Genomic DNA, 16,044 nt, shown 5'->3' with positions numbered 1-16,044 from the left:
GCTTGACCAAAAACGGAATCGTGTGAAGTGTTGCAAGGATGGTTTGCAGCTGTTCCAGAAGAATCCGGAGGACTTTAAGCATCGTTTTGTCACTGTGGATGAAACATGGATACAATACTATATTCCTGAGACCAAACAACAATCTAAACAATGGGTTACCATAGGGGAATCTGCACCAAAAAAGGCGAAGACTGTTCCTTCGGCCGGAAAGTTTATGGCGACTGTCTTTTGGGATTCGCAAGGGATAATCCTCGTCAACTATCTGGAAAAGGGTAAAACTATTACAGATGCATATTATTCATCGTTATTGGACCATTTGAAAACCGAGCTGCAAGAAAAACGCCCGCGATTGGCCCACAAAAAATTCCTTTTCCATCACGACAACGCACCAGCACACACCTCAGCAGTTGTGGTCGTAAAATTAATGGAAATAGGATTCCAACCCCCCCCCCCCCTATTCTCCAGACTTGGCTCCCTCGGACTACTATTTGTTCCCCAATTTGAAGAAATGGATGGCGGGACAAAGATTTTATTCAAACAAGGAGGTGGTTGCTAACACTAATGGATATTTTGCAGACTTGGACAAATCCTATTATTCGGAAAAGATCAACAAACTAGAACATCATTGGACAAAGTGTATAAGCCTAAAAGGAGACTATGTCAAAAAATAAAAAAGGTTTACCCCAAACACGTAAGTAGTTTTAATTTTTCCACGGACTTTTCAAACGCCCCTCGTATCTTCGTACTGTTGGTGATTCGTCTGTTGGATAGGGGCAGCATTTTCAACACTCACTGTAAAAAGATAAGTCTTACTGTTTATCAAGCTGATTATCCATTCATTGAAGTTGATGGGTTTTCTACAGGCATACGGGAATGGTGTGATACGAACATCCACTTCTTTACCAACGTGCAAAATGCAGGAAAGAGGGCAACCCATGCAGGACTCTCCCTGTATTAATATGTTATGTACATACAAGTATATGTTACTGTAAATGTTTTGAAGTTAGGATTAATGAGGGTGCAATAAAAGTTGAACTAAAGTAAAATCCAAGCATTTTCCTTGTGTTGATAAACCTGTATTGTCACAACTGAGATTATAGAAGAGAAGAAAAGGTTCCCTGTCTGATCATGTTCGATATCACAAAAGGCATTCTAAGCAAAGAATAAATTAAGCAAAGGAACTACAACAAATGTTTTAACATCCAGCAAGGTCAGGGACGTTTGTAATAAACAGTAGCATGTCAGGAAGAGAGAAAGATGTCATAAAGCAATTCTCTCATTTCTCAGCATGAAGGAGACAAGTGAACAACAAAGAGAAGAAAAAAGAAATCAACATGTTTACACACACTCACACACACTAACAACCAGTGTCCTTCAATTCCATGAATTTCACTACCATCATAAAACTGTAAATTTGGTGATGTTTCAAAACAAAGCCATAAAGGTCATGGTTAGCTGTCTGGAGGAAGAGAGAGCAGCAAGGTTTATGTAAAAGACTTTAAACTTTCACTTTTAAACACATTAATATATCAGACAAATGCCTCCATTCTTCAGCCTTTTATTTTACAATCACTCACTATAGATGTACAATAAACTTCTCATCAAATTAGAAAGTTCACATGGTAAAGTTTATCCATTCTTGCTCCTACTATGACTTTCCAGTGAGTTACTACACATCCATACATATTACAAAATAATAATAATATTGGGGTCGCATCCCACTAACTACAGTTTTTGGAGACTCTGAGGTGCCAGAATTTTGTCCTGAAAGAGTTCTTTAATGTGTCAAGAAATCTACTGACACGAGGCTGACATACCGGTATATGAGACCCTTCAATTATCACTGGACTGAGCTGGGACTGAACCTGTCAACTTGAGTTCAGAAGGCCAGTGACAGCCTGAGCTACCCAGCCTGGCAGTATAAAATGAAGTCCTCAGCAGGTTTCTATCTGCATCCGTACAGGCTAATCTTGAGAACACCCAATGGATTTTGATGTTGTTTTCACCATGTAAAGAGTATTTATCAAGGAAGGTTTTGGAGTATGAAATATTAACCCATGAAAAAAGCGGAACTGAGTAGTGGTGATTTTAGTGAAGTCGTAGAACAACGGCCATCCAAGTGTTTTCTACGCTTACTGTGCTTATACCATCAACAATATATTTGAAGTATGCGTGGAAGAATCGTTGAGCGAAAAGAGCTCAACAGAAAGGTCCAGAGTAGTAAAAGATAGCCGTCTATAAGCATGGTATGTTATAGTTTAGAGAAAATAATCAACCTTAAAATTAGGAATATGTTTTGAGATTAGTCACCTAATCCTCATCAGAATTTTTTTTTCCACCACAATCATGAAAATACCCTTTACAGTATGTAACATGCACATACGAGATGTAGTCAGTGTTGCCAATACTATAAGAGTGAAATCCGCAAAGTGACTGTACCATATCCACTAGAAACCCGCTAGATTCTTCAGCATTTAATTTAATAATTAAATACATAAATAAAATGTGCAATATTGCATATTTGTTTCCCGAGTTGCAATGAAGCTTAAGTTTAAGATAAAATTTTGTGTGGCTATTTCTAGCCGAGTGCAGCCCTTGTAAGGCAGACCCTCCGATGAGGGTGGGCGGCATCTGCCATGTGTAGGTAACTGCGTGTTATTGTGGTGGAGGATAGTGTTATGTGTGGTGTGTGAGTTGCAGGGATGTTGGGGACAGCACAAACACCCAGCCCCGGGCCATTGGAATTAACCAATAAAGGTTAAAATCCCCAACCCGGCCGGGAATCGAACCCGGGACCCTCTGAACCGAAGGCCAGTACGCTGACCATTCAGCCAACGAGTCAGACAAGTTTAAGATAATCTAGTGATTAACTGCTTACTGATTATTGACAAGCCCTACGCTCTTAATCAACGCAATATAAATACGGTATTACAATCACCAGGCATTAGGATGCTCTTCCACTGTAAATGCTCCACGGAATTACAAGACGTCAACATCTGTTGATTCATTTAAAGTTAAAAACTTCATTATTGTTCCGTATTGAATAGAGAAGTAAGATGTACAATATTATAGGTTAGGATCCACCTTTCAATACTCCGTAATAAGATGGTAAAAAGTAGTTACAACCTGTTTAATGGGACCGGTTTCAACACATTTTAAGTGTCATCATCAGCCAATTTGCAAAGATCTTAAAACAACTAGCACATTGAATACAGGCAAAAAATTAACATTGTATCATAACGTAACAATTCAGTAAATGTTCAAATGTTCGTAACTAATTCGAATTAGTATTATATTAAGGATTGTTGCCCAATTGTATTTCCTCTAATAACAATAACCACCACCACCATCACCACCCTCTAATTAACGTCCCCCCCTTTCTCTATTTATCATTTCTTTATCAATTACTACGGCAAGTTGTTTCGAGTTGAACCTCGTATTTCTTTCATTATTTCTTCCTATTTTTTAAATATATTTTTTATTTGGCTTTATTCTTTTTTAACGTTTTAAATTATTTTATAAAACCTATATATCCACTTTGAAATTTGACGAAATTAAATCCTACACTGTTTTCCTAGGTCTTCATTCACGTCACCTTTTGCTCTTCGGCCGGAGAAACAAATGCCTACAAGACCTGCCTAGCAACGACTTTACATAAACGAATATTTGACCTGCTTATGAACTTCAGCTATATTTGTTTTCGGCGCAAGATAGTGATGTTCTTTTTACTCTCTTGACTGTGATTATTGTGTTTTGAACATTTACTGAATTGTTACGTTATGATACAATGTTAATTTTTTGCCTGTATTCAATGTGCTAGTTGTTTTAAGATCTTCGCAAATTGGCTGATGATGACACTTAAAATGTGTTGAAACCGGTCCCATTAAACAGGTTGTAACTACTTTTTACCATCTTATTACGGAGTATTGAAAGGTGGATCCTAACCTATAATATTGTACATCTTATTTTATCTGTTGATTCGTCAACGACGTTACTACAAAGGCTGTCTGTCACCTATATGTTTTTTTCAACTTATGTATGAAATGAGGGCCAAGTGTGTGTTTAATTATTGCAGTACACTTCATTCCATGCATCTGAAAATCTCTGGAAACAATCGAGTCTGTAAACATTGTCTTGCAAACTTCGGCAAAGTGATTAGTAGTTAATAAATTAGTGTTCCGGAATAGATACACTCTTGATATTTAAACATACGGACACAGTAAGTACAAATGAGTCATTAACGCATAGGTAATATAAATTGATAAAGCAGGCTAAGTCGTTTAAACATATAAAAAAAAACACAAAATGGTTGCACAACACGCTGATCAAAGTCACTAAAATATTGAATACTTAAAATAAAGGACTCCTGTGGTGCTGCAGTAGGATGACTCAGTTCCACACACCAGCGAAGAACTGAACTGATATACACACGCACAAAATAAAACAGATCTCATCCAGTAAAAAAGTCACTTCCCGATTAGATGAACGTGATTTACTGCAAAGGTTCAACCGGAAACTAGGTACATTCCAAGTTTACCCATTAATTTGACTCGATGATATTTATGCCATAAATGAGCGACATTATGTTTGCATTTTACAAAGCCACTAGAAAATCCTCTGACCCATCAAAATTCCACCAAAAATTACGCTAGCCGCTAAATGAATTTTTTCGCCACTAGAAGGAATTTAGAATTCGCCAGATTTAGCGGGAAATCTGCTAAGTCGGCAACAATGGACGTAGTTTAAGTACACAAATGGTTTAATTTAAATCACAGTGGGAGAAAGGAGTGAGCTAATAGGCAGGCACTGAAAGGGCCTTGGAAAAAGACTGCATTGAGGTGATAGCCCTAAGATTTACTTGTAGGTGGCATTAATTGTTTCCCCCTGATGAGGTGGTGGTGATGATTATTGTTTTAAGAAGTACAACTGAGCAACCATCTTCTATTAAGACTAATCAGAGTGAAAAAGGAAGAGGTTCAACATGAAGGTACCGGCAAAAGAAAGGAAAGGGCCACGAGGGACGTGAAAATGAAAGAATCCTTACGCCTTGTAAACCTAATATTGTCGGGTTGGAAAAGAACAAGAGGAAACATGAAAGTGAGGAGCCTGGCACAAGTAAGTGAAAGCTATGGGACCCAGGGACACCAACCCATGCTCCCAAAATGAAAGGCCCTGGATTCCCTTTCAGTTTCTTTTTTACAACAGGCAGGGGATACTGTGGGTGTATTCTACTGTCTCCATCCACAGCAGGTCATACAAGTCACACATACAACTCCAACTAGAGTAGTGTTACTGCAAAGTTTGGGCTGGTAAGACTTGAGAGAAAGAAGACGATCTGCTTGACTAAGTGGTATGTTGCAATTTACAAACTTCATCATATAGATCTGTACTGTTACAGCTTGATTAAGAACTAGTGCAGTAATAGGTTTTAAAAGTAGAAAAGATCACAATATGAAAGACTAAGCTGGAATTCAAGAGAACAAATTGGGGCAAATATTCGCTTATAGGAAGAGGAGTTAGGGATTGGAATAATTTCTACCAAGGGAGATGTTCAATAAATTTCCAACTTCTTTCAAATAATTTAATTAAAGACTAGGTAAACAACTGATAGGGGATCAGCCACCTGGATAACAGCCCTAGGGAATCAGCCACCTTGGTAACAGCCCTAACTGTAGATCAGTGGTGACTCATGGTGATTGAAGAGGGAGTCCAATAGTGAAACATTCTAGTCAGGGAATACCGACGGATCATGCAATGCTATAAATACCAACTGTACCTGACTCTCATTCAAATGAGGACTAGATTTTGAACTGTGTGGGAGTATGCATGCCACGTAGTGTATTCTTGCCATATATATACACACACACACACACACACATATTGATGCCTGAAGACCAGCCTATACCAGAGATATGTTGGGACTATTTTTTGCCCTTATTTCCACAAGAGAAAATAGAGTGTGTGGTATACATGATAGTGAGACATGTACAAGTAAATACCATATGAAGGCTACACACAGGTATTTAAACCAACACCAGATTTTTAATGCTCAGTGCCTTTATCCATGTGGCAGCATGAAATTCACTAGGATTTCCCTCATTAGTCTTCAGCTTGCAGTTTTACACAATGCATTGTAACTTATGGGCTGGATCTTGGTGCCACACAGGGGCGTATTCTCCTTGAATGTAAGGCATTCATTGCATGCGTTATGATAACACAAAGAACTGTCTGGTGTACGATTTTAGGTTGTTTCAAGTCGAATATTAACGACTTCATCTCTCAGAAGTTCAAAAGGTCCGCGCAACTGTACTGGTTCCGTTGCTTGACTACGTGTGGTGCTGGTGTAGTCTCGCCGTCTACACCACTCTAGGAAGAAAGAGACAGCGAATGGACGAGTTCAGGAAGAAAGGCATCCAATCTTAAAATTGCATTCGGTGGCAGACGTAGTTCTGAAACCCTCCGAACGATGTCGCTGCAATTGAAACTTGGTCAGAATTTGTCACCCTATATCCGTGCTACCCTCTGCCATCTGTTAGCAACTTGGAGAAAGTCGGCATCTTTACAGCGAACGGGACCCACAGATTACCCCCCAGCGAGAACCCAACGTGACGAAACTGACCAATGCCACTGGGGTGACTTACCTCCAGTGCTCGAGTTGTGGCTAACTAGTGAGTTAATTCATTGTATTTTCGGTGTTTTATTATATCTTGCGCAGATGTGGTATTAACGATGGATGAGTCTAAAACGTATATAAATGTAAATCAGTTTGAAAAGCCGGGAGACCCTTGGCTTTTCCCTCGGACTCAGTGAGGGATCCCTCCTCTACCTCCTCAAGGGCAGTGTACTGGAGCTTCAGACTCTGGGTCGGGGGATACAACTGGGGAGGATGACCAGTACGTCGCCTCACCTGCTGTGCTGAACAGGGGCCTTGCGGGGGATGGGAAGATTGGAAGGGATAGACAAGGAAGAGGGAAGGAAGCGGCCGTGGCCTGAAGTTAGGTACCATCCCGACATTTGCCTGGAGGAGAAGTGGGAAACCACGGAAAACCACTTCGAGGATGGCTGAGGTGGGAATCGAACCCACCTCTACTCAGTTGACCTCGGGAGGCTGAGTGGTCTCCGTTCCAGCCCTCGTACCACTTTTCAAATTTCGTGGCAGACCCGGGAATCGAACCCGGGCCTCCGGGGGTGGCAGCTAATTACACTAACCACTACACCACAGAGGCGGACCCTCGTAAATTTAAAAACAGAAAACAAGAATTGTGTACGCACGTTCAATCCAGAAACTTACAGTAAAACTGTTTGGCTCGAGTTCACCTACATGTAATTAGGGTGAGTAGAATTGAAATTTACTTAATACGTTGTGTTAACTGCATGGTTACTAGTTGCATGCCTCAGTGGAGATTCCAGGATACGCCACTGGTGCCACAGTCACTCTGGAGTGAAAAACTTTACAAGCTGTCAGTGAAGTGTTATCGTAGTACTATATTAATGTGGTGATGGTTTATAATTAATTAAACATGAGTTTTCCCACAGAAAAGAACTACTGATATAAAAAGATGTTGTTTGAGTCATCAGTCCATAGACTGATTTGATGTAGCTCTCCATGCTATCTTATCCTGTGCTAACATTTTCTTTTCTATGTAACAGCTACATCCTACATCTGCTCTAGTATGTTTGTCGTATCCATACCGTGGTCTACCCTGCCGTTCCTAATGCCTGCACTTCCCTTGAAAACTAATTGAACAAGTCCTGGGTGTCTTAAGATGCTGAACAATATGTTAAAATTACCACAGACTGTACCAATAGAGTTTCAACAAACGGATTTTTTTTTTTGCTAGTTGTTTTACGTTGCACAATAGAGAAATGGGAAAGTTAATATCCACCTTTTCAATACAATATATTACGTGAAGGTTTACATTTAAAACATCACGCTTATTTACATTTGGTACCGGTTTCGACAATGCTTGATGTCATCATCAGCCAGGACACTATACAAAGATATATTACATTAATCGTGACTCCTACAGTAATATTACATTGATAGTATTGAATATAAACATGAGTATAATTAAAAAAGTATATACGGATAGGTCTTACGGCGACGATGGGACAGGAAAGGGCTAGGAGTGGGAAGGAAGCGGCTGTGGCCTTAATTAACGTACAGCCCCAGCATTTGCCTGGTGTGAAAATGGGAAACCACGGAAAACCATTTTCAGGGCTGCCGACAGTGGGGTTCGAACCTGCTATCTCCCGAATACTGGATACTGGCCGCACTTAAGCGACTGCAGCTATCGAGCTTGGTAACAAACTGATTAGTGAAAGGAAACTGTGCTATATGCCAGCCAACTGAAGTGACCACTTTACAGAAAACTCAATCAAATCAAGACATAGTGTGTCACATGTACTTACAAAATTAGAGAGATCAACGAGTCCACGAGGAAAGCGCTCTCTATCAGGTACCAGCTCTCCAGTAAAACCACGCTCTTTCTCCATCCAGCAGTCATCAATGTTAATATATTCGTAACCAACTGCTGCATAACCTTCCGAGACTACAAGATCCGCCATCGTGCGGAACAAGCTCTCACTGCAAAAAACAGATTCAGAAGTAAAACTTTTACATCTGACACACAAAAGAGATTTCAAGAAAAACATTCCAATACTGAAGGAAAATAACAAGATATAACAATATATTCACACAGAATAAAATCAAAGCCTTTTTTCACCATATTTTACATAAAAAATAATAATGTAAAATTAAAAAGAGCTCAAGATCATTGACATAACACTGTTATGGAAAAAGATACTGTATCAATAACAATGACGACTTATCACTATATATTTTATTTTTTGGCAACCTACAATGGTAATACATTGGTATAACGGTAAATGGGGTGAAAAGTCAGAGAAAGTCCTCACACTTTTAATCTCGTGTTGATGGTGTCAGAGTACCTCACAGGGATCACTGTTAGTGCCTAGGTATTAAGATAAGGAAATATCTTCAATAGGGTAATCACATTAACAAGGTTGTGAACGAAGGTTACATATCTTTTCATATGGGTAAGAGGATATTGTGGGGCTGTATTAAGGCTATAAAGGAGAGGATGTATAAGTCACTGTTAAGACAACAATTAGAGTATGGTTCCAGTGAATGGAACCCTTGCCAAGATTACTTAATTCAAGAACTGGAAAAGATCCCAAGGAAAACAGAATAATTTGTTCTGGGTCATTTCCAACAAAAGAGTAGTGTTATGAAAATATTGCAAACTTTGGATTGAGAAGGCTTAGAGTAAGGAGATGAGTTCCTTAACTAACCAGTATGTTCCGAGTTGTCAGTGGAGAGTTGGTGAGGAATGACATTAGTAGAAAAATAAGCTTGAGTAGAATTTTTAAAAGTAAGAAAGATCATAAAATATGAAGTTAAAGTTGGAACTTGACAAGTTGGGGCAAATATTAATTTAGAGGAAGAGGAATAAGAGACTGGAATAATTTACAAAGGGAGATCCTCAATAACTTCTGAAAAACCATTTAAGAAAAGCTATTTGCTTTACATTGCACCGACACAGACAGGTCTTATGGCGACGATGGGACAGGAGAGGCCTAGGAATGGGAAGGAAGCGGCTGTAGCCTTAATTAAGGTACAGCCCCAGCATTTGCCTGGTGTGAAAATGGGAAACCACAGAAAAACATCTTCAGGGCTGCTGACAGTGGGGTTCAAACCCATTAGGCCTATCTCCCAGATGCAAGCTCACAGCTGCACGCCCCTAACCGCACGGCCAACTCGCCTGGCATTTAAGAAAAGACTAGGTAAACATATGATAGGGAATCTGCCACCTCAGTGACAGCCCTAAAAGCAGACCCAGTTATATTATAATAATATTATTAGCAAATGATGCATACAAGACAGTAAGACTAAAAGAATATGTACTGGTAAAATATATACAATTTACAGTATTAGGACCAAAAGGAAAATAACTTTAAATACGGATTGGTAGATATTTAATCCATTCAATTGCTTCTGGATTGGCTGCATGACGATTTTCCAAGGACCCAGGAGTGCTATGTAGAGGGCACTCCTGTACCATATGCTTGATGGTTTGTACTACATATCCATAGTCATAACGAGGTGAGTCTATCCAGCCCCACTACACCAGTTAGGGAGTGCCACAACAAATTCTATTCAGTCGTGACCAGATAGCCTGAGGGAGATGAAATCCATTTAGTTTTATGGTGGGGTCATGGATTTCAATCAGACCCCGAAGTGGAGATTTAGACCACTCATTCTTCCTTATATTTTGGGGGTCAAACAGAATTGAAGTAAGTTTTATAGTCGTCTTGCAGGCTGTTTTTGTGATTTCAACATAGTAGTAGCAGCAGTAGTAGTTGTTGTTGTTTAACAACCTACACACAGCAGATGATATACAGTGATGTGAGTATGCTAGAGTTTTCTTTGATTAAGGGTTGTTTAATGTGCTATTAAATCTTACAAGATGGGTTTCCTATATTCAAGCAGGATATGCCACAATCTAAACCCAGAACCTAAAGGCAAAGTAGGGAACTGCCTAACTAGCTGTGTCACACAGTCAGCCCAACAAGAGAGAATCTTAGCTACTGGACTAAGTTTGAATGTCAAGAAAACAAAGATCATGGCAACTAAACCTATCACCTCCTGGCATATAAATGGTGAAACAATGGAAGTTGTTCCTAGTTTCATCTACCTGAGCTCCAAAATAACTGCTGACAGCGATTGCAGCCATGAAATTAAGAGATGCTTGCTCCTTGGGAGGAAGGCCATGGCCAACCTTGATAACATAACTTTAAGAACGAAGATTCGTATAGTGAAGGCTATGGTCTTCCCAGTAGCAATGTAAGGAAGCGAAACCTGGACAGTAAGAAAGGCTGAGCGTCGAAGAATAGACGCATTTGAACTATGGTGTTGGAGAAAACTCCTCAGAGTTCCATGGACTGCAAAGAGATCTAATAAGTCCATATTACAGGAAATCAACCCAGGCTGTTCACTGGAAGGTCAAATACTCAGACAAAAACTAAAGTACTTCGGTCATATTATGAGAAAACATGATTCACTGGAAAAGACCTTAATGCTGGGGAAGACTGATGGTAACAGGAGAAAAGGGAGACAACAGATGAGGTGGACTGATGGCATCAAGGAAGCCACAGCTCTCAATTTAGAAAGACTTCGGAAAATAGTATACGACAGGAAGAAATGGCGCACTTTGGTCTATGGGGTCACGGAGAGTCAAAAGCGACTAAACGACTAACAACAACAACAAACCTCCAAAGAATAAGTGACTCAGCATAAACATAGCTAAGAGAGAAAGATTAGGAGGCTATGCCAAAGTCATAGGAGGAAAAAGAAGAAAGGCTATTCCATGTCTCATTCTTGAAATCCTTAGCAACAAGTGTCAGAGAGTCAGGAATAATAATTAACAAACGTTCATGCTAGGTGTTCTTTTTTTCTGTTGAATTTTCTATTTTTGCTACTGTAGTTGTTTGAAACCACAACACATGCAGATGTCCAGCAATGGTGGGATGAAAAAGAGCTAGGAGTGAGTAAATAGCAGCCATGGCCTTAATCAAGATACAGCCACGGCATATCTCTGGCCTGGTGTACAAATGAAAAACTACAGAAAACTACCTTCAGGGCTGCTGCCAGACGCTTGGTGGAAGTGGTGGTTACTGAATTAAGAGGAAGTACAACAGGGCAACTATCCTCCCTTAACAGTAAGCAGAGGAAAAATGGAACACATCAAGCATTTTGGAGAACAAAGGTAAATGGCAAAAGAAAGGGAAGGATCACAAATGGCATGAAATGAAAGAAACTCTAGGCCTCACAAATCCAATACTGTTGGGGTTAGAAGAGAACAAGAATTGACCAATGTTAGGTACAATAGGAAAGAGGAAACTGACAATTATGTGGCAATAATGTAAGACTCGGCGAGAGCCCAATGGTCACCAAGCATCTCCCCAGTTGAGAGCCCCTGTGGCAGAGGTTTCAACCCACCATCTGCCAAACGCAAGCTTGCAACTATAAGATTCATACCGCTTGGTTTGATTCTTTTCAACTAGATACATAATTTGTGTATCAGGCTTGCCTATTCTTCTGGCCTTCCAAAATTTCTGTAGGTACCGTACTGATTTTATGGTAAATAATAAATATATACATTAGAGAAATATCCGGACAGGAAGGCATGATTAGTGATATGGCATGAAGACAAAGTGAGGTTTGAGGAAGCACATACTTAAACTCACATTCAAAACTAAAATGAGCTTGGGCCAGAAATAATTGGGATACACGCAAGAAACGTTCATTAAAATTGTTGCTTCTATATTGATGCAATTACTACTTCCATTTGCACCCATGCCCAGAGCTAAATCATTCATTCTGCAAATAATTTTATTCCTGCATTATGACTACACCAAACATTAAGAAATTGTTTAAAAAACGTTGCTTTACATCGCACCGACACAGACAGGTCTTATGGCGATGATGGGATAGGGAAGGTCTAGGAATGGAAAGGAAGTGGCCGTGGCTTTAATTAAGGTACAGCCCCCAGCATTTGCCTGGTGTGAAAAATGGGAAACCACAGAAAACCATCTTCAGGGCTGCCGACGGTGGGTTCGAACCCACTGTTCCCCGAATGCAAGCTCACAGCTGCACGCCCCTAACCCCATGCCCAAATTACTCGATGAGTTAAAAAATCTAATTTCACCTAACCCTATTGCTTCAATGGCATTTGGTAGGTACAAACTTAAACTACTGTATTACTTTGTTCCCATTCTTACCTTCATCCTCTGAATCTGAAAATATAATTATAAAATGATCCATTTGAGTACCTTTTAAGATTAATTATTTTCACCTGTGCATTCAAGATCCAGTATGATCTGCCAGTTAAACAAACACATTCCCTTTTCTTCTTCCACACTACATTATCCAATCTTTATCAAAGTACTAACGTGAGAAGGAACTATTAGATAACCTGTGTTGCTATCCAGAAGTGGAACTAACTTAATCATTCAAGCCAACGGTTGGGAAAGGAGTCCTGGAAGTAAAATTTAAATGTTATTCCAGCAAAACCTGGAGTGAAAGTGGGAAAAAAGAAAACCCAGTCTCATCATAGTTGGAATATGAACAGCAGATATCCAAGTTACTATAGTATAGTATCTCAATTTTATTTTAGAACATAAGTTATTGCAACTGGCAATAACTGCAATTATTGTAGTACTTCATAAAGACTTTACAAACAAGCCAATCTAACATATGGTTCCCTACCATAATCTGCAGATCCCCCAATTAAATATAATAATTATAACTATGATCCTGTTGTAGAAGTGAATGGTCATCTATGGATAGAAGCAGGTTATACGCAGAAGGGCTGTAGTTGCAAGTTAGTCATCCAGTATACAAATGAAGAATTAAGTTCTTATTAATTTTAAGTCATAAAGCCAGGGACCTAGAATTTTTAAATGGAATCCAATGCACTGGGACATCACACTTCAATTTAAAAGTAACAGTTGCATTGACCCAGATATGAATCTCGGCTGCAATGATGTTAGCTGATGTTTAAAGAGGCCTAACATATAGGCCACTGGGCCAATTACAGCTGCCTTGATAAAGTACTGATGATGATGATGATGATGATGATGATGATGATGATGATGATGCTTGTTGTTCAAAGGGGTCTAACATCTAGGTACAGGCCCCTAATTGTACACGATAAGACAAAATTAAATTATAATTAGAAATGTAAAATTATCCACTGACTGGGATTTAAGAAATGATGACTATGAAAATGATTATGAATTACTCTCGGTTGTGTGTTGGTCCCTTCGCTGCCGTTTTTCCTTAACCGAGTGATAATACTGGTTCAAGTCTCCTACAGTGTTGTTTCCCATTGCAGCTTCTGTTTCTGAGTGAAGTGTTGATAAACACAGGGTCAGTCGTATAGACCATCACGTGCCTTGTAAGGAAGGCAAGATTTTTATAGTGATTGAATGTTTTCATTCAGTAATTCCGAGTTATATATTGTACATTTTCTTCTCAATGTAAAAGGAAATCTTCCTGGTGGTGTTGCGAACAGCCAAGCTCATGGGGAGGAGGAAAATGATGTTGGTGAAATTATGCTTGATGAAGTGGAAAGGATGGTAAATAAACTCCATTGTCATAAAGCAGCAGGAATAGATGAAATTAGACCTGAAATGGTGAAGTATAGTGGGAAGGCAGGGATGAAATGGCTTCATAGAGTAGTAAAATTAGCGTGGAGTGTTGGTAAGGTACCTTCAGATTGGACAAAGGCAGTAAATGCACGGGGGACGAGCGTTGCTTCACGTCCGTAGGTGAAACCTTAAATTACCCTACACGTGTCCCCCGGGTGGTGCTAAGAAAGCAACGGCGAAGAGATGCGATCGAACTGTCTGAAAAGACCTCTCGGTCATAATGCACAGAGTAATAAAGAAACCGGTCCTTATCAGGACCCGGAAGTCTATAGCCGAAAAATCGGACCTTCAATTCGAATATGCCATCTTAACATCGAAGGCATCAGTAGAGCAAAATGTGAATGTCTAGCTAAAATTCTGAAAGATCAACAGATTGATGTCATTGCGCTACAAGAAACTCATACAGCCAATGAAATGCAGCTAAGAACAAGAGGCAAGATCCCAGGCTTCAAGTTAGTGGCTCACAATAATCACGAGATGTATGGCTTAGCTACCTATGTGAGAAACAATATTACCAACTACGCAGTAGTCGACTGTAGCTCAAGTGATGACATTTTCACTGTCACAATTAAAATTAATAATCTAACAATAATGAACGTATATAAGCCACCAAACACAAAGTGGCCCACTCCTCCCCTACCATCCTTACAACACCCAACCGTAATCATAGGAGACTTCAACAGTCATCACACATGTTGGGGCTATCAACAAAGTGATCTAAATGGGGAGGCAATTGTTGACTGGATGGATATGGAAAATCTTAAACTAATCTACGATGCTAAAGAAAAAGGAACCTTCTTCTCTGCCCGATGGGGTAAGGAATATACTCCAGATCTTTCCTTCATAACCCAATCCCAAAACTCTCCAAACCAGATACTTCGCTCAGTTCTCAACAATTTCCCTCATAGTCAACACCGGCCTGTCATACTCCGAATTGGCATGTATATTCCTGTCATTCGATCTTATCCGAAACCTAGATGGAACTTTAAAAAAGCTAATTGGAAAAAATTTACAGAACAAACTGATGCAAATATAAGATGGATTAAGCCAACCTTTAATAATTATGACAGATTTGTTGGAGTTATAAAAGGTGCTGCTCGGCGCTGCATTCCAAGAGGATGCCGTAAAGAATATATTCCTGGATGGACTGCAGAGAGCGAGAGCCTTCTTAAAGAATTTGAGGAAAATGGCAACAATGAAACAGCCACAAAACTTATTCAATCACTGAATGACAATAGAAAACAAATCTGGATCGACACTGTGTCATCTCTTGATTTTACCCACTCAAGTAGAAAGGCCTGGTCTCTCATTAGAAAGCTTGACTCATCAAAGCCAGCTGGTGGACAGAAGCTGAGTGCTAACATAAACGATCTAGCCAAACACATGATCTCTATCTCAAAGATCAATAGAGATAAACAAGTTGTAAGGGAAATCCGGTCAGCACTGAAACATAAAAAGCAATTAGCAAAACAACAATCATCCCAATTCTCTTACCCTTTCTCAAGAGAGGAAACCCTAGAAGGCATAAAGAACATAAAATCCGGGAAAGCAGCCGGTATAGACGGCATCTACCCAGAATTCCTACAACATCTTGGACCTGCAACAATCTCTTGGCTCACCAAATTCTTCTCCAATATTTTGGAGACAGGTAACCTTCCTTCATTATTCAAGAAGACCAAAGTAATATCGATCTTGAAACCCAACAAGGACCCTCTGAGAGTGGAAAGCTACAGACCCATTGCACTGCTAAGTGTTACTCTAAAGCTCCTGGAAAGACTAATATACAATAGGATTTCAGAAACCATCAAT

General features: G+C 39.6%; 1 protein-coding gene across 5 annotated transcripts in view; it reads right to left on the bottom strand.

Moving 5' to 3' along the window:
* Nucleotides 1-16,044, bottom strand: part of LOC136865935 (alpha-N-acetylgalactosaminidase) — a 112,728-nt gene that overhangs the window by 75,565 nt on the left and 21,119 nt on the right. For all 5 annotated transcript variants that reach the window (XM_067142485.2, XM_067142486.2, XM_067142487.2 and 2 more), the window contains one exon: nucleotides 8,413-8,587. In XM_067142485.2, the coding sequence (XP_066998586.1) occupies nucleotides 8,413-8,587 (175 nt within the window). The remainder of the gene's footprint in view (nucleotides 1-8,412; nucleotides 8,588-16,044) is intronic.

This window comes from Anabrus simplex, chromosome 3 (assembly GCF_040414725.1).
Source record: "Anabrus simplex isolate iqAnaSimp1 chromosome 3, ASM4041472v1, whole genome shotgun sequence".
In the NCBI taxonomy this organism is placed as follows: Eukaryota; Metazoa; Arthropoda; class Insecta; order Orthoptera; family Tettigoniidae; genus Anabrus; species Anabrus simplex.
The sequence above is the reverse complement of the archived record's forward strand: the minus strand, read 5'-3'. Positions and strand labels throughout refer to the sequence as shown.